This window comes from Neophocaena asiaeorientalis, unplaced genomic scaffold, assembly GCF_003031525.2.
Source record: "Neophocaena asiaeorientalis asiaeorientalis breed wild unplaced genomic scaffold, Neophocaena_asiaeorientalis_V1.1 scaffold784, whole genome shotgun sequence".
NCBI classification, from domain to species: Eukaryota; Metazoa; Chordata; class Mammalia; order Artiodactyla; family Phocoenidae; genus Neophocaena; species Neophocaena asiaeorientalis.
The window spans coordinates 491397-511588 of NW_020174692.1; the positions used below are offsets into that span (position 1 = coordinate 491397).

Consider the following 20192-nt stretch of genomic DNA (forward strand, 5'->3'; position numbering starts at 1 on the left):
TCACAAATGTTTCTCCTTCATGGCAGGAGAGCCACTCTAGGGTATGGCCATGTGGTTTTGTTTGCCACTTCATAGCAGCTTTAAGACCAGTGAGCAGTCTCCCACATTGCCTTGGCTGACAGCAACTGTGGAAGCAGTGTTAAGACGAAGCATCTACCAGCCAGGGTCTGAGTCATAGTGATGAACAGAGCCCCTTTGATAACCCGGGTTAGACACCTAGCATGAGTAATAAACTTTAGTTTCGTTAGTTTTATTTTGGGATAGCAAAACCCGATCCATCCTGACACAATGCCTAAGGACCAAAATAAACAGTGATGTACGAGTCTCCACAATAACCAGCAGAATGCAAATTTCAGGGTACGCAAGTTTTACTTTCCCATACCAGGGGCAAAGAAAACCCAATAAATAACACAGGTGATAAAACTTGACCTCACTGTCAGTTCTCCATTAAATCAAAAACTATTGAACCTTGAAAATGTTAACATTGTTCGTAAAATATTTCTCTCCTAACCAGGAAGGCAACTTTTCTTCAAGAGACTTAGCTGGACTACCAGAAACATAGTGTAGTATATTTACTATTTTGTTCTCTGGGTCATCTGCGTTAGCTCCTCCAGGAACGCTCACTCCAAATGCAGATTCCCTGGCCTTGTCCTTCTAGATGAATGCTGTGGTCCTTAACTCCTAGGAGGTTATGTAATCTTGATCTTTATGTGTTTGTGTGGTCTAATACAAAAATTTATTTGGTCTTTGTCTTCCGGTTCCTGCCAAGAGCTGCTAAAGCTCTTGGCATTTTCTGAGTGATAGGAATGGCTTTTGTTTTTTGTAATGAGCCCCTTTGATCACACTTGAGTTTATGCTAATGAGATCACTAAGGGTGAGGTCACTAGATGGCCTCAGGTTGGAGCTGGTCACCAGAAAGACCAAGTGGCTAGACCTCCTGACTGACCTCCAGGCAGGGGTGGCAGAGGGGGCTGGAGAGGAAGCTCTATAAACTCAGCAATAGTGAGATTCAGAGAGCTTCTGGGTTGGTGAGCACATTGAACCCTGGGAGGATGCTGTGCCCCTGCATCCCTCCCCTTCCTTGCCCCGTGTATCTCTTCCATTTGGCTGCTCTCAAGTTATATCTTTTATAATAAACCAGAAAATGGAAGTAAAGTGTTTTCCCAAGTTCTGTGAGCTGTTCCAGGAAATTATTGAACCCAGAAGGGAAGGGAATTGTGGGAACCCTCCAATTTTATGACCAGGTTGGACCGAAGTGTGGGTTATCTGGGGACATGATACTTGCGACCGGCATTTGAAGCGAGGGAGGTCTTGCGGGACCAAGCCTTTAAACCCGTGGGGTCTGAGGATAACTTTGGGTAGTGTCAGAATTGAACTGAATTGTAGGACACCCAGTTGGTGTCCAGAGAATCAGAGAATTGGTTGTTAGTGTTGGAAAACACCCTAGAAATATGCTGCCAATGTCACACTGAAGTTTTCAACATAATGTCTGAGTCAGTTTACACATGCTTTAATATTAGAGAAGAAATGTTCTTGTAAGAGACAAAAGAAAAATCACAATTCTGCACAAAAGAATTTTATTTAGTGGTCAGATCCCGATGAATAATGCCAGTCATTGCTTGATTCTGTTAAAATGCGCTATTAGATCTACTCTTAAGAAAGTGTATGGTGCATCACCAAAAGCTATTTAATTTGGATTGTGTAGAGTAAAAGAAAACTTCATAAATCTTTGTTCTCTGATAAAATTTTTAAAATATAAAAATGAAAAAAAAACCCCAAAAGCAGTATTCAAAAATAATAAATGTCACCTTGGACTATTTACAGTAAGATGACTTTCTAATAGGAGAACACTCTCTGCTTGTCTCTTTTTCTCACATTTTCCTTGTCCCTTAGAGGTGTTCTGCCTCCCCCATCTAACCCTCGTGATTTCTTCCATTCCTGTCTTGCATGAAACAGTCATCTTCCATTCTCTCACACATCTTTGAGTCTTTCTCTGATACTCCTTTTTCGTACTGTAAATTACCAGTAATTCTATTCAACAGATGTTTGTTGAGCACCTAATATGTGCCAGGCACTGTGCTAAGAGGTGGGGATAAATACAGAGATGAAAAGTCATTGAACCCCCTCCTCAAGAAGCTCAGAGTTTGGGTTGGATTAAAAGAACATTTTTTCACATTATATTCCATGAAATCCCAAGCCCCTATGAAGTAAGTTTGGGGATTTCTTGATGCACTCACGGAGAGTCCATCAGCTTGGCCCACTCCAACGCATTTTGATTTAGAATTCTGCCCTTTTTTATGAAGCACATCCTCTAAAGCCCAGGAATAGAGTTTGAGTTCTAAACTCTTCGCAGGTGGGAACTACATGATGTGTTGTAGGGGACGAACTGAACCAATTTGTTTTTCGGGGAGGGTAACCTTTTAATTGGCTTCTACAAATTCTGAGTATGAAAAGCCCTTAACCCCCCGCCCCCCAACATACTAAATTTGAGCAATAGATACATATTAAGAAACTCCTCCTTGATTTGGATTTACAACACGATCCTCTGAAACTCCTCTCTTTTACAAATGTCCAGCAGGAGCTCTTTTTATTACCTCCACACGTATTTCTTTGTGCTTTTCTGTGAACATTTTCTTAGCTTCAAACATAAAAGCAGCAAATTAAGCCTGCAGGTGACCTTTCTTTTTTTTTTCTTTTATCATGCTGAACCCCAGACAAGCTCAGTTCTTGCGTTTGGCCTACATCTTCTCTGTCCGTGAGGCCCCAAGAGAACCATGGTAGTTACTTAAAAAAAAAAAAAAAAAAAAAAAAAAAGAAAAAGAAAAAGCAAACTATGAAACAGAAAATAAAAACTGAACATAGCATACTATGGAAGCAAAACTGAAACCACACCCTCGCTACCCCCATCTCTCCAAGGCAGACCATGGCCTACAAATATTCACATTTGGAAATATTTTCTCAGTCACAGTAAAGTCCAAATCGTGGTGGTGGGCTTCCCCCTCGCAGATCGTAGCATATTCCTTTTGTCGAATCTGCTCAGCCAACCACTGAACGATGATGAAGGGAGTTTTTGTGGGAAAGTTCTATCCTTGATCCAACATCATCCACAGGTTACACGGGGTCACATCTCTGTACAGTTTCCATCCAACCAAATGATACTCTGTCCATTCAAGAGCCCTAGTGCCAGATTCAGAATGTCCTCATGAGCTGGTTCCAAGCCCTCTGGATCTGAAGGCAACTTTGGGAGTTGGCATTATTCCCATGTTACATTTGGCCTGCCCAAGGTAGGGTGATCAGGATGTCTGGAATACGTGAAGAGGACAAGAAGAGCAGGGGGTGTTGGGAGAGAGGGGAAAAGAGAGGTGATCATGCACAAGCTTCTTGCTCTGTCGTGCATTATATTTTCAGTGCTAACAGCGTATATTTCGACACATAGGGCTTGTGCTTTTTTGTTAAATAACTCGCCCCGTAACGCTCGTTTGGCAAACGTGGCCATGAATGTGTGTGTGTGTGTGTGCGTGTGCACGTGCCTGTGTTTACGATGTGTCATGAGGTTGTGTGTCAAGTCCTGTGGGTGTGCCTTGGCCCCTCCCCTGATGCTACACCCACCTCACCAGCAAGGAAAAACTGATGGGTTACACCTGGTCGGTTTGATATTCAGAAGCTTCAGACAGGCTTTCTGAGAAGCTTAGGAAAGTCTCCTGGTATTCGGAACATACAATCTCATAACGATAATGCCGGAACTCCACAGCAAAGGTGCCAAAGTAAGACAGGAAGCACATGACCAGGCCCCACTGGACCCTGGCTGCGTACAGGTGGATGCCTTGGGCCATGAGGATGAAGTCTGGGGAAAAGTAGTCAAGGCAAGTTCCTCCATCGGCCACATTAAGACGGGGCTCTTTTCTGGGCAGAGACAGGTTACGGGAAAAGCCTGGCTCTCCCCCTGACTAGCAGAAGAGCTTCACAGAGCCAGCTGAACACCATCTACATAAATAATACAAGGTAACATTATTGAGCCCTTACTTTGTGCCAGACATGCTTCTAGGTGCTTTCATGGAAAACCTAACTTATTCATCACAACATCCTGTTATCAGCAGTTCGCTTAAAATAGGGAAACGGAGGCCAAATGGGTAACACGGGTATTAACTGGTGGAACTGGGATTCAAACACAAGCACTCTGACTCCCTGGCCATGCATTCGACCGCTATACTCTACGGCTGCCTAATAAACTGTGAGACTAGCTAAAGAATTACAATTCCAAAGTAACTAGTTGGCCAGAAAAATAACGCTGTATTTTTAAAAGACACTGCAGGGCTTCCCTGGTGGCGCAGTGGTTGAGAGTCCACCTGCCGATGGAGGGGACACGGGTTCGTGCCTTGGTCCGGGAGGATCCCACATGCCGCCGAGTGGCTGGGCCCGTGAGCCATGGCCGCTGAGCCTGCGCGTCCGGAGCCTGTGCTCCGCAACGGGAGAAGCCACAACAGTGAGAGGTCCGCGTACCGCAAAAAAAAAAAAAGACACTGCAAATGACGATGGAACAATGTGAACGTATCAAATAGCTAACTACCTCCATATAAGCTGTGTTTGTCTCTGCAGTGATACTAATAAGGTCTAAGTGGCCGCTCTTCTTCTCTCTAGTTTTCACTATTGCCTTTCAGACAATATTCTGTAGGCTGGTTTCATTCCTGGTGTTGCATTTAAACTTGTGCCCAAATGAAAGCAGGCAATTAAAAAACCAAAGAACTGATGATTCATCTATGCCTCACTATACACAGAGTGTATGTATGTGTACACACACACACATCAGTATATATGAAGGTAGGAGCTGGGGAGGAGAAAGGTTCATAATGTTCTATAGTGAAAAGCTAAGAGGCCAAGGACTAAATAAAGTTATTTAGAAAAATCAGAAATGTTCCCTTAGAATTAGTTCTACCTTCAGAACTTAGCCTTAAAATCTTGGGAAATTTTCAGAGAGTGAAAAATTCTGTGACAACTACTTCAGCGAAACTTCGCTCTGCTGACTAGGCCCGGATTCATTCACCTGGGAACCACGAAATGGTTCCAAGTCTTCGGAAATATCATGGATCAGAATTGTTTGGTATAAGCTCAAAACTCAGAATGATTTAAAATCTGTACATACTCTTCTGACTGAGGGTTCAAATTGTTGCCAAAGCAATATTAACTTACAGGGGAGGAATATATCTTCAAATCTCGCACTGGCAGAATTCTGACCCGTTTACTCATAAAATATTTTATCAGGTTGCTAGTAATAAGCAAGTTTTTTGGCTTGAATTTCAAGTCCTTAAATGTTCTCAATCTAATGAGACTTAAGAAAACCGCTAAAATGACTGAATGGCAGTTTGTGAGGGAAGAATAACTAAATGGCTCCAAATACTCCACTAACGAACATCTCCAAACGCTAAACATTTTCGTGGTTTTTTTTTTTTTTTTTTGCGGTACGCGGGCCTCTCATCGTTGTGGCCTCTCCCGTTGCGGAGCACAGGCTCCGGATGTGCCGGCTTAGCGGCCATGGCTCACCGGGCCCAGCCGCTCCGTGGCATGTGGGATCCTCCCGGACCGGGGCACGAACCCGCATCCCCTGCATCGGCAGGCGAACTCTCAACCACTGTGCCACCAGGGAAGCCCAACATTCTCGTATTTTAAAGCCACTCTAAGGAGGGATGGCATAGTGCTTAAGAGTATAAGAACTGAGCCTGAGTTTAGAACAAACTGACACATACCATGTGTGATCTTGGGTAATTAACCTTCGTTTTTCACTATTCTTACTTGTTAAGTGAGGATTAAAAGGGTTGACACATTTAAAGTGCTTAGAATACTGCCTAGCACATTATAAGTACCCAATAAATATTGGCTATTACATTGATGATTGTAACTGTGTTAGCTATACAGTTTGCCGTCTAGGAACTCCCTTCTTCTCCAGTTTCCAGAGGACCTAATGGAGTGAACACTTAGGATTGAGTGACTGATCTGATTGGTGGGGTGGTTACTGGCCAACTTCCACTGGGCCCTGCTATAGTAGGTGGGGTCACTGTGCTCCACCCTGGACCAGTCCCTCTGCGATCTGTTTGGGCTTCAGCTGAGTGTAGTGCTCTCCTCCGCCTTTCCCTGATTTCTCTGCTTCTTACTGGGTGGATAGATTGAATTCCAGGGTGTGAGATAGGAGGCCTGCACGATTTTCCTTTCCAAGTTTACTAGGAATAAAGGCTGATTTCTTCATCCCCATCTGGCTCCGTGTGACTGTTCTCCATTGGTTCAAACTCCGAGGGAGGAAGGGAAATAAATAGCCTCAAAATTATTTGTTTAGGACAACAGTACATGCAGTGGTAATCTAGTTCTTGAATTTTTCCAGAAAAGCTTACTTGTTTTCCTGAAAGGTATAAATGTAATTTTGTCCCTAGAAATTCATTTTAGAGTTAATAGATTAAATGAAATAACAGAGCCACTAATAAAGTCGAAAACGAAAAGAATTTTTCAAGATGGAAGGAAAAAAACCCCACAATTCTCTTTTGGTTATGCATTCTATGTTATTCACAAAAGGAAACTTTACATCAAAAGGAGAATGCATGGCACCATTCCTACAGGTTGAAACAGTTTTGAGAAGGCAGAGCTTGTTTTATCTTTAGCTCTCCATCTCCTCTTTGGCATGAAAAATAGGTCTGAAAGTTTTCGTTTTTATACCTATTTATTTTTCTTTTTTGTCTAATATTCTGAGTTGATACGACAGTATATCCTAACCAACTGAGAATGGCACTCTTCTCATCTTCTACATGGACAACTTATCTGTGTTTTAATCTCACTGGCAAAGAACGTTTTCACATTCAAAGGATACAGAGGACCACGCAGAGAGTGACAGATGCTGAGAGAATAACTCGTGGAATTCCAACTTTCCGTCCTTCATTCTTGATGTTTACTTTGAGTGTCAATGCAGCCTGGATCCAGCAGGTCAACGTGCCAAATCCAAAAGTCAAGGAAGTTCCGACATTATGGATTTCTTCATCATTTGTGAGCTAAGGGATGAACAGATAATGACCTGTGGAGACCCATTTAGAAAATACATACAAGCCAATGGAATACGTGAAGGAGAAAAAAATAGGTAAAGAGATGTCCCAATAATGGGATGATAGGTTGTAGAAAGAGTAGAACCCTGCATCTCCACTGGCTCTTTGTGCCTATTCTCCATTGGTTCCAACTCTGAGAGGAAGAAGAGAAATGAATAGTATGCCTACACCTCAAAACGTTTGTTTGGAAGAATCATACAGGCAGTGGTAATTTATTCTTTGAATTTATTTTCCAGAAAAGCTTTGTAGAAAAGTAAAAGAAAAAAGCAGGAGAGTTACACAAAAAAAGAGAAATGTCAAAGTTTCTACAGACATAAACCCCAAACTCTGTTTTCTACACTAAGAAATGAGACCAGAATCCGGCTGTGTACTTACTGATTGAAGATGGCCAATTCTAAGCAGGTCAAGATTTCACTGGCCTGGACAACTAATAACACTTGAGCTGTTCTTTACTCTTACAAAACTGGCCAGTCTATGTAATGTGGCCAACTCATTGTTAATGGGCTTTTGTTTTGTTTCCTATTATAATAAGAAAACTGCACTTATGAGCTTTTGCCATATCTGGAGACCCATTAAAGGGCAACAGTGTTTGAAGATTCCTGGTCAAGGCTTTTATACAGTTAATAGGTTAAAGGAGACCCATCTGGGTTATTTCAATTGGGGGTTAGAGATGTAAACTGCCCAAATCATTACCCACTGATTTAAAAAATATACCTGTCACTTAAAACACCTTTATTAAGTGCATATATTTTTAACCTCACATATAGTACCCCACATATATAGGACACACAGGTAATAAAATCTACTGTTGAAAGATGGCTTTAAAAACATGGTGAAAATATCTTTTTGAATCGCCATTGCCTTCAGGTGTTTTATTGTTTAGCGTTGCTATGAATAATGGTTGTATCAAATCAATATTACTTTCCCTTTACAATTTTTTTCTATTGTTTTGGCTGTAGGATTTTTTTCTTCTTTGAAGAAGCCATTTTCCCCCCCTCACAGTTCAAAACACATATTTTTGAAACATTTTATTTTATTTTATTGTTATTTATTTATTTTTTGGCTGCGCAGCATGTGGGATCTTAGTTCCCTGACCAGGGATCGAACCCACACCCCCTGCATTGGAAGCGTGGAGTCTAAACAACTGGACCGCCAGGAAAGTCCTGAAACACTTTAAGTAATGATTCCCCAAGTCAAATTTTACTACTAGGAAATTGGTTTTCCATGGTCTACATAGTCTGTTCATTTATTTTTTAATTCTACTTTTAAAAATAGATGATACAGTTACATGGGCCAAACTTTAAAAAATTGTAAAAAGAGTATAGATTGAAAAGTCTGTCTCTTATCTCATATACTAGCCACCTGGTTTCTCCACAGGCAACTAATGTGTTATTTGTTTCCTGTGTAATCTCTGTAGATATTCCAGAAAATGTTCTTCATATATAGCGTCATCATTTACAGTTTTGAATATCTGTGGTTCACCCAAACAACCCAATCACTGGGATTCTTTGGGGAACTTTAGTGAAAAACAAAATGTCTATTCAGTAACTTCCATCTAAGACCTGGTTGAGAGAAATGATAGTTACTGAGCATTTTACAACATGCCAGTCCCTGTAGCACAGATGGATAAGTGGAGGAAAGACTACCTCCAAAATCTCAATAAAAAATGCTCTGTGCCCTAACATTTTGGAGCTTAACAGATAAACTCTCAAATATTCTCCTGATAATTCATCCTCCTAGCCAATATGTTCTAAGAATGCAGTTTTCTCATTATCTAGGTTGATATGGAATGAGATCTAGAATAGTTAGAGGAATGGGTGGGATTGCCTGCCTATCTGTCAGACAGCCCATTAAGCAAAAAATACTTATTAAGGGCTTCCCTGGTGGCACAGTGGTTAAGAATCCATCTGCCAATGCAGGGGACACAGGTTCAAGCCCTGGTTTGGGAAGATCCCACATGCCGTGGGGCAACTAAGCCCACGTGCCACAACTACTGAAGCCCGTGCACCTAGAGCCCATGCTCTGCAACAAGAGACGACACCGCAATGAGAAGTCCGCGCACTGCAACAAAGAATAGCCCCTACTCGCCGCAACTAGAGAAAGCCCGCGCACAGCAACGAAGACCCAGTGCAGCCACAAAAATAAAAATAAATAAATAAATTTATTTATTTAAAAAAATACTTATTGAGTTGCTACTGTGTGCCAGGGGACATCCTGGGGAATGAATTATCCTAATTTAATGAATTATCAGCACTGAGGGTCAAGGACGAGAGACAGTCTTAGAAAATCCACTACCATATTTTCAGTAAGAACATTCCTAAACACTCAATAGAATGCTGAGTGTCTGGAATGCCTGCACCATTTGGATTTCACTCAACAGACGGTGGAGAAGTGTCAGGATTGGTGTTTGACTGCAAGGAGGAAGTTTCTAGCAGCAGTATAGGCCGGAGGATGCTGGGGAGGGAATGGAGGCAGGGAAAACAGAAAACTACTGTAACTGGGCAGGGTCTCCATGTCTATTTTACAAATGAAGTCATTTAGGTCAAGAGTTGTGTGAGGGTATTGGCAAGGGAAATTATGCTTAAGTGACCTTGGGTTTCTACATCTCTGGGAAGAAGAGTGAGGGTTAGTACCTCCTTATTCAAGTCACAGGCGTTCTAGAGAAATTCTGTGTTTTCAAACTGACTCCCATATGAGCTTGCTAATCTAAAATGCAAGGTTTCATCCAATAAGAATGTTCAATGTTTAATTACAGAAAGGCAATGATCCTATTAATTTTCTAGAAAGGTACATTAGAATACAATTTGTTATGAAAAGAAGTATATAGCGGTTTGAAAGCCCTATTTTAGTAGATATGTTTCCCAATAGCTGTGCTGTATTTCCAATGCATAGGGAGGAATTTATCATGTTTAATTCAGACTTACGTAGGCGAGGCTCAAAGAACAGATGGGCTGACTGCTGGAGAAACTGTGCATATCAGGAACCACTGTTAGCATTTTTTTAAAGATTCATGGAGAATTCTATGGGCCACGTAGTGACTATAACTCAGTGGCTGTGATCATCATATAGGTGAAGTGTGAGATGGAGGTGAAAAAGGCCAAATGAAGTACCTGAAAATTACCAAGTAAGGTCATTCCAAAGGAAGCCAGACAGAGCGCCACCAATCCACTAATATTCAGCCATGGATTAAAAACCTTTGGTTTCAGTTGTATGAAGCGCAGAACAGCTACCACCAGAGCTGGGAATAAAACAAAATGTTATAATTGAAAAAGTTAAATCACACAGTCAGACTAGGAAGCAGCGTTCTAAAGCCACGATGTGCAGAAGTAAACTTTTTGCCACAGTACACCTTTAAATCTCTAAAACGACAGATGCATTTTTAAAAGAAATTTTCCATGTGATGTTTCTGAGTACTGAGATGTTTTATTCTAGCTAACCTGGGGAAAGCAGAGAGGAACTGAAGCAGCGTGCTATATGTTATTTGGGTGACACAAGATGATAGACTGGTAACAACTAGTGTTGTTCTCAGAGTTTTCAAAAACAAGGTCAGCACAAGACAGACTGGCTTAGGAGAACATCACAGAGGCTTGGCACACAACAGATCAGACACAGAGAGACAGCCCGTGGCACGGGAATTCACTGATTCAATCAGCCTTTAGTTTAGAACCGTGTTAGAACAGATAGGGCAAGAAAACAAGGGGAAGAAGACAAGGTTACCAATCTAGACAAACCTGCTGGTCCCTGTGCCAGAAATCATTCCCGGGGATAGGAAGGAAGATAAAGGCACATGTACAAATCCCTTTATTACTGGTTTATTCCCTCTCCCTTCTGATTCTACCTGCAGGTGTTCATTGTCAAAGGACAAAGACAGCTCACCCAAATTAGAGCAGTTACAGCAATAAAATCATGGAATCTGTATTTTAACATAGCAGATTTGGGGGTTTGGTATGTACTGAAAATCATATTGATTATATTAAGAAAGCTCAATTTTTCACATGATGTTAATTACTTATTTTAAAATCCCACTCTTTTGAATCAAATTGTCATTGGAGAATCTGCAGAGAGAAAAAGGAAGTTACTTAGATTTCAAATCTGACTTCTAATAGTAACCTTGAGGCCAGTCCATACTCAAGTCACTAATCTAAGAATCTCCTTTTATTAATTGCTTGGTGCAGGGATATTTTCATATTTATACAAAAAGCTGGGAGAGGTCAGTCTACAAATGATTTTTAAAAAGCACTTGCAATTAATATGTTATATCTAATATGAAGAAATGCACTTACTACTTCCTAAGGCAATTTATTTTGACATTAAGGTTTAGCAGGGAAGACAATTAGGAATTCAAGAATCATCCTATTTATACAACAATTAGTAGGTAATTATTTGCTGTAAGTCTGCCTTGATTTCAGGCCATTATTAGTAGCCATTAACAAAGAAACCCATTCACAAGTTTGCATTTCCCAAGTATGACGAATTTCATAGTTTCAAGCTACAAAGTTAGTTCAGTGAGTTGACTTTCAGTTCCAAGTACCTCTGGTCAAAGAGTGGTATACAACTTGGTTAATAGTTGGATTCTGGAAACAAAATAGAAATAAACTGCAATCTATGAAATCTTAAATTGTTTGGATCTGATTTAGCTTTTAGTGTATTTATGTTAAAGCTAATGCCCATGAGTCATCATCAAATTAATAGATTTTACTTGAGTTGATAATAGCTTTTTAACATCTTTATTGGAGTATAATTGCTTTATAGTGGTATGTTAGTTTCTGCTTTATAACAAAGTGAATCAGTTATACATATACATATGTTCCCATATCTCTTCCCTCTTGCATCTCCCTCCCTCCCACCCTCCCTATCCCACCCCTCCAGGCGGTCACAAAGCACTGAGCTGATCTCCCTGTGCTATGTGGCTGCTTTCCACTAGCTATCTATCTTACATTTGGTAGTGTATATATGTCCATGCCACTCTCTCATTTCATTCCAGCTTACCCTTCCCCCTCCCCGTATCCTCAAGTCCCTTCTCTGCATCTGTGTCTTTATTCCTGTCCTGCCCCTAGGTTCTTCAGAACCATTTTTTTGATAATAGTTTTTCAACCTAATGGTTTGAGGGATCCAGTTAGGAGTTATCATATTATCAGAAGTCTATTAATGTTGACAATAACTATCCTAGAGGATGAAAAAATAAGCACAATTTCTAATACTTTTGGGGATACGAATAGGAGGAAGAAGTGGGAAGACGAGAAATTCAACATAAGCGCCCTGACACAAAGTGATCTTCAGATAAAGAAGTCATTAGATTTAGACCAGAAATCTCCACACAAGGCACCAGGGGAGACATTTGCTAATTAATTGTGTGTGGATATTAGTCAGCACATAATGACAGAATACCGAGGCAGCACATTTAATTTCTTTTAAAAACGACTAGTGGAGAGTATGACTCTGGGAACTTTCTGGTTGTCATCTAGTTTGGAGGGCTAGGATGGTGTCGGAACTCTCACCGAAGCCCTAACCCACTGCCAAAGCAGACACCGAAATGGCTCTTCACGTTGACCATCCAGGTAGTTTGTGCCACTCTACCCAAAGGGACACAGTCAGTGCCACTGTCTGTGTTACTCATTTCTCTCCAGTGAACTCTGGATGTGTACTATTCTCCTGGCTCCAGCATTGCTAGCCTTCTCATTTGTAATATGGATGGTAAGTCATTTCATCAAGAACAGATGATGACATTAACCAGGAAACAGAAACTTCCCTGAAGACAGGAATCAACCCAACATTCCCAACTTCCAGAACAGCATTCCAAACACCACACTTTGCCCTTTTAACCTATTAGCTCCATTATTAATCAGCTGAGGCTAGGCCTAATTTCTTTCCATAATAGGGTCTAGTTGAAATTTTATAGTTGTGGAAATAATAAAGCTTCTGATCCATTAACAGTTTTATTAACAGGTTTAAATGCAGACAGATTCAGACTGTTATGAAGTCCATTTACAACCAAGTAATGATTTAATTATACCTTATTGAAAAAGTTTTCTTGGGCAGTAGGGCAATTTCAAAGCCATCTTTATATATGTCAACCAATTTTTACCACATTAACATTCTGCTCAATAGATATATTTTTTGTTTCATTTAAAAATTTTAAATTTTACTTACAGTTTTAGAAAAGATTTTTAAAACCCACCCTTTTGTTGTTTTTGATATTCCCAACAGTCCTTTGCTATACAAGTGTCCCTTATTTAATTTATCTGCCTGTTAAAAAACATAAATATTAGAGTAATTCCTTATTTTCTTTGTTAAATTCTTTTATTTTGAAGCTGATCGGGTTTTTAAAGTTCAAACTCAAAACAGCAGCTCTTCACTGCAGTTCTAGACTGGGTCTGGCCAAATTCTTTTTCATTTTGTTTAGTTTTACTGTTTATACATCAATAATTCTTATTTATGACAGCAGTAGAACATGACAATCAATATGTTTTGGCTGAAGGAGGGAAAGACGCCACTATTAGGTGACCAAAATCATTCAGCTATTAGTTTATCCTCACAACCTCTCCAGAGCAGAAAATAATATTCCTTTTAAGAAATTTTTCTTGGTCTCCAAAGAAGACATACAGATGGCCGTGGCACGTGAAAAGCTGCTCAACATCATTAATTATTAGAGAAATGCAAATCAAAACTACAATGAGGTATCACCTCACACCAGTTAGAACGGGCATCATCAGAAAATCTACAAACAATAAATGCTGGAGAGGGTGTGGAGAAAAGGGGACCCTCTTGCACTGTTGGTGGGAATGTTAATTGATACAGCCTCTATGGAGAACAGTATGGAGGTTCCTTAAAAAACTAAAGACAGAATTACCATATGACCCAGCAATTCCACTACTGGGCATATACCCTGAGAAAACCATAATTCAAAAAGACACATGCACCCCAATGTGCACTGCAGCACTATTTACAATGGCCAGGTCATGGAAGCAACCTAAATGCCCATCAACAGATGAATGGATAAAGAAGATGTGGTACATGTATACAATGGAATAGTACTCAACCATAAAAAGCAACAAAATTGGGTCATTTGTAGAGACGTGGATAGATCTGGAGACTGTCATACAGAGTGAAGTAAGTCAGAAAGGGAAAAACAAATATTGTATATTAATGCATATATGTGGAATCTGGAAAAATGGTACAGATGAACCAGTTTGCAAGGCAGAAATAGAGACACAGATGTAGAGAACAAACGTATGGACACCAAGGAGGGAAAGGGGGGGGGTGATGGTGGTGGGATGAATTGGGAGATTGGGATTGACATGTATACATTAATACGTATCAAATGGATAGCTAATAACAACCTGCTGTATAAAAAGAAATAAACAAACAAAATTTAGGAAGTTAAAAAAAAAAAGAAATTACCCAGCCCATAAAAACTAACCACCCTGTAACCTGGGGCCTTTTGACTTCTGAGATGGCCCACACTCTGTCTGTGGAGTGTGTTTCTCTCTAAATAAATCCACTTCTTACCTAAAAAAAAAAAAGAAATTACCCAGCCCATAAAAACTAACCACCCTGTAACCTGGGGCCTTTTGACTTCTGAGATGGCCCACACTCTGTCTGTGGAGTGTGTTTCTCTCTAAATAAATCCACTTCTTACCTAAAAAAAAAAAAGAAATTTGTCTTAGGTCTTTACACCCCACCCCCCAGGAGAAATGAAAGTGTGGATTCAGGCCAAAAAGCATAACTAATTCTATAAGGAAATCACTGAGCATTTGATCTTTGATTAGTCCATCAAAAAGATATAAGATCTTTGCTACACCAACTCATTTGTAGGTTATAAATTATCATCTATACAGCTGCCAACAAGCAGTGATTTACAGGTGGTCTATGTTGTTTCTTATAGTCAGTGATGTCGTCTAAAGTAACAGTCTGAGGTCTAAGAGGGATAGGCCTGGGGAGACAAAAGCAACCACAGTTTAGAGCAAGAATCATTAGCAAACTGATTCTTTTTCATTCCCAGATAAATAATTGTTGGTTCACTCCCACTGAACACTAATCTTAATCAGTTCTGTGTCTACCAGATGGCACTAAAAATGATGAAAGATAATAAAGTATAAATATTGGATGCTGTAATACCTTAGAGCAAAAGCTAGTAAAAACTTAATTGCTTCTTGGTGGAGCAGGGGAGGACTGGAGAGTCAGATGATGACGAATGTCATCTGCAAGAGGGGAACTTGTTTTCATGACTGTGTTTTTGGAAATGCTTTTATAATGAGTTAATCATCAGCTTTATATGGATAAATTTGTGAGCTGTGCAATCTGGCATATTTTAGATTTTACACTAAAGACTATTGGGACATATCAATTTGTCTTAAGAATATAAAGGATAATATATTGTTTCCAACATGTTCATTGGTTTCTTTAAAGCCCAGTGGAGGACAGACAGCCTGTGATAGCTTCCTCATAAAGGCAGTCTCCTTCCTCATAAAGGCAGTCTCCTGTGTATCATGATTAGAAGAGGTAGTATTTGCAAAGCACTCAGCATTGTGCCTGGAATATTAAGTGACTGCCATTATTGTAATTATTGTGCTCCGTGGGGCACAATATGAGTCTGTACCAACCTGCAGGCCTATGTGGTGTGATTGCAGAGGGGCTGGGAAGGGTCCCTGACCCTGCAAGTCCAGATTCACCCTTGGGACTTTGTGTTCTATTAAATGCAAGTATCTCCTTAGAGGTCATTTATGCCTTAGCATGAGTACGTTTATTAGAGCTCTTCAGAAGAGTAGTGTCAAGGCTAGGAAAAAAGAGTGAGTCTACAGCTCCTGGCAACTTTGAGGCTAAAGGCAGTGAGACAAAACCGGACCCACTAGCACTTCCCCTGGTGCCTCACAGGGAACATTCTCCATGTTTCTCACATTATCAGCCTTCTGAACCAACTAGGATTCTGCCTGTGTTGCATGTTGGACCAACAGTCTCCCTTGATTTTCCAGGGAATTCTACAGGTCTTCCCTTTTCCTACAGCAAACATTAAAAAGGAACATGTAAGAGTGAATAGAAATTTCTTTGTGGGGTGTTTATAAATAGATGAAATAACAGGGCACCTCTCTGGGGGACAGGTGCCAATACTCCCTCGGTAATAACATCATCATTCTCTCTTACTCGGAGTGAAAGTCTTACTATGCAAAATAAACACTTCCAGAAAACCACTGTTGAAAAATTTAGCTGTCACTGGCCGACCCAACAATATGCCAGTGGTGGTAGCTGGTTGACCCTTTGAAAGACACCGAGAGTCCTGGCCTGGAGGAAATGGGCGATAAGGTCAATATGGAGGAAGACAGAGAGCATGGCTGGTTCCCACGATCCCCAGGGAACAGTACAAAGGGGACAGGATATTAAATGAAGGCCTTGGTCCCTAAAGGAAAAGTGGGGAATTGGGGCCAGACATGAGTACAAAAGGTTTCTTTCTTTCTTTTTTTAACCTACATTTCCATTTGCCAGCTTGATATGTGTATAGGCACAGGGGAGAGCATCACCCTAATGTTAAGGCTGACCTTTAGATTTAAAGACAATATCTACACACATCAATATTTATCACAGAGCCTAAGCATTTTTTCATCCTTGCCAGTGAAGGAAAAAATAAGGCATGCTTTTTAAAGCAAACATATTGCACAATATTACATTCTCATGCAGGATTTTATGGCCCATGAAATATATTATTTCATGCAGCAAAAGAAATAAAGTCAAGAATTGGCTGAAATGATTAAAGATGGTAATGGGAAAAGAAAACGTAAGGTAAGCAGGTGAATGTAAAAGGATTCATGAGAAAAAAAGACACTCAAAACAAAAAGCCTTCTTCAGCATATTGACATGATATGATACCAAATTATCAACTAAGTCCACCATGATTTTGATATGGGTTTGGGAGAATTTAAAATAAAAAAGAAACATACCAAAGCACATAAAGCATTCTTTATGCTCTTCTTACCTAGGAATGCTGCCATGTTCATAACTTGACTAAACACACAGCTTGCAGGAGGTTCATCACCTGCAATACTTGAAAAACAGGAAGTGTTTTATATTACTGTAGTAAAATTGATAACTCTCTGCCATCGACTGAATGTCTGTGTCCCCTAAAAATTCATATGCTGAAATCCTAACCCCCAATGTGATGGCATTAGGAGGTGGGGCCTTTGGGAAGTGATTAGATCATGAGGGTGGAGCCCTGGTGAATGGGATTAGTGCCCTTATAAAAGGGACCCTAAAGAGTTCTCTTGCCCTCTTTCTGCCATGTGAGGACACAATGAGAGGATGGCAGTCTGCAACCTGGAAGAACGCTCTCATCAGAACCTGACAATGCTAGCACCCTGATCTTGGACTTCCAGCCTCTAGAGATGTGAGAAATAAGTTTCTCATGTTTATAAGCCATCCAGTCTATGCTACTTTGTCTTAGTAGCCAGAACTAATACACCCTAAACTTTCCTAAGATCCAACAGATCAGAAGAGAACTATCAAATTACCTTATATACGGTGCATGCTTCACACCAGGTTTCCTGGATAACAAAAGAAAACCCAAAAGCTCAGGTTAAAGCATGGTCACTTGTGCATAGTTTAACTTCATCAGTGGCAAAGTTTTTGTTAAATCTACTGATGAACAAAGAATTACCCAGAGATAAATTTACCTTTCATCTGAGTTTAATGGGAAAATTTTGTCATCCTCCACAGCTATAAAGTATCTATGAAGAAAAAACAAAAAAATTTATAAAACAAAGAAATGTTAAAAAAAACCCAAGAATCGGGCTTCCCTGGTGGCGCAGTGGTTGAGAGCCCGCCTGCCGATGCAGGGGATGCGGGTTCGTGCCCCGGTCCGGGAAGATCCCACATGCCGCGGAGCAGCTGGGCCCGTGAGCCATGGCCGCTGAGCCTGCGCATCCGGAGCCTGTGCTCCGCAATGGGAGAGGCCACAGCAGTGAGAGGCCCGTGTACCACAACAAAACAAAACAAAACAAAAAACCCAAGAATCATTTGTTTCCCAGTTTTATTGGATTAACCACATTAAATCATATTCATTTTTTTCTAACTGGGACAATGTTGTTTTACTACAATGCTTTACCTATAGCTCACCTAGCCCTCTGAACCATAAATGTCATTAATAGTATTTCTGTAATTTTCAAAAGAAAATTAATGGCAATTAATTAATGGCAATCATTATAATCTGGAAACCGGGAAGCAAAGAAGTAAGACCATACAACTTTGGGCAAACTAAAATTAGGATTCAAAGTTTCTAATTTCTCAGGAATATGTGTCCACCTTTCTTAATGAACTGCAAGGAACTAAAATAATTTTCTAGAAGTAAACAGTACTTGAAATAAGCAAGTGTGGGAATGTTTTGTGATAAGCAAGACTTCTAATGTAATGATACCCATTTTATAAACATACCAGACCCAGTCACACACACCAAAAAACTGGACTATGAACGGGACTGTGAATGGAATCTTTATAGCATGTTAATGTCAAATTAGCAAATCTTGCAAATAATGAGTCCACATCACCAGTATTTTTCACCATCTGCTTTGCATAATTTATTACTTGCTCTTATTATCTACTTTGGGTGAAACAAGAAGGGAAGAGAAATGGGGAATTTAGCATGACTGAATTAGTAAACATTATTTTAAAGTATTTACAAATACATTCATATGAATATGAACAGTTGTCCCTCGGTATATGTGGGGGATTGGTCCCAGGACCAGCAGTGGACACCAGATGCTGTGGATAATCAAGTCCCATAGTCAGCTCTACATCCAAGGGTCCATATCCTCGAACTCAACCAACCATGGACTATACAGTACTGTAGTATTTATTGAAAAATATCCACATATAAGTGGGCTCTCGCAGTTCAAACTCCTGTTGTTCAAGGGTCAACTGTAACCTACGCACATCCTCCTGTATACTTTCATCTCTAAGTTATTTATAATACCTAATAAAATATAAATAGTTGTAAATACAATGTAAATGCTATGTAAATAGTTGCCAGTGAGCAGCAAATTCAAGTTTTGCCTTTTGGAACTTTCTGGAATTTTTTTTCCTGAATAATTTTGATCTGCAGTTGGTTGACTCCAAGGATGTGCAGTCTGCAGATACAAAGGGGCAACCATACTATCAACACTTGACATTTTTATCTACATTGCACCTGAGTCCTTAAATAAGAGAATACTCACACTATCCACAATCCAGCTGAAGTAAACAAGGTAAATACAAGGGGTAAAAACATCCATATGCTGCATTGCTTCCCATCCATGCCTGTACCCCTGAAATAAAATGAACAGGTGTTAATAACTAAGGCAAAAATTGATCGCACTCTTTCAAGATGGAATGGAAGTTTACTTTAACCTAAAAAAGTGTATTTTATGAAGCCACGATTCAAATCAGTGTCATTACTGTTACCTACACAGGTAGGAAATCCCTTGAGGAAGTAACATGGAAGACTGTTTTCTATCATTAGTTTAAATATTCCAGAGTTTTAGTTGAGAACTGATGGGAAATTTCTCCTAAAGACGTGTATCCTTATACAAGCATCAGTGTATTTAAGAAAAGACCAGAGAGTTTGGTTTAGGACTTTCAGGAGAAAAGCTAGATATCAAAGGCATACTCCAACCTACTTTTAGTGCTATTATTAACATTTATGGATTATGGATCTATGGATCTGGCATGTACCTATGTCTACAGCTTGGCAGACAAGAGTGTGAGAAACAAATGGTTACTAAACAAATTAGCAGCGCAGGAAGAAATGACAAATGCTTTGGAAATCTGAACTTTCCTCATGACATGTTACCGAGCAACAATCTCAGAAGACTCTAAAGACGAATGTTCTAGAAAACAATGTATTGTGTATAACTTTAAATTCTCTCCAACCAACACAATCAAAAAGGATACAGATGTCAGGCATTTTGTATACTATATTTTAAAAGAAAAACAGATGAATAAAAAGTTCTCCACAAAAATGAAGTGAAAACCAGAAGCTTCAGAAGTGTCTGTGAAAAGTTATTGGTACAGAACAGAAAGAAACAACTAATTATCACTTTCCTTCTTTGCCCAAAGCCATCAGACAAAATCTATTTGAGACTCTGGATGCCA

General features: G+C 39.9%; 1 protein-coding gene across 1 annotated transcript; it reads right to left on the reverse strand.

Moving 5' to 3' along the window:
- Positions 1-1593: 1593 nt before the first annotated feature.
- Positions 1594-19359, reverse strand: TMEM150C (transmembrane protein 150C). The gene is made up of 7 exons (XM_024758889.1): positions 19277-19359; positions 17741-17794; positions 17579-17611; positions 17047-17114; positions 10190-10317; positions 6851-7028; positions 1594-3844 (listed from the first exon to the last, which is right to left on the reverse strand). Exons 1-7 carry the CDS (start codon positions 19354-19356, stop codon positions 3636-3638), a joined length of 750 nt encoding a protein of 249 aa, XP_024614657.1. The 5' UTR covers positions 19357-19359; the 3' UTR covers positions 1594-3635.
- Positions 19360-20192: the final 833 nt, after the last annotated feature.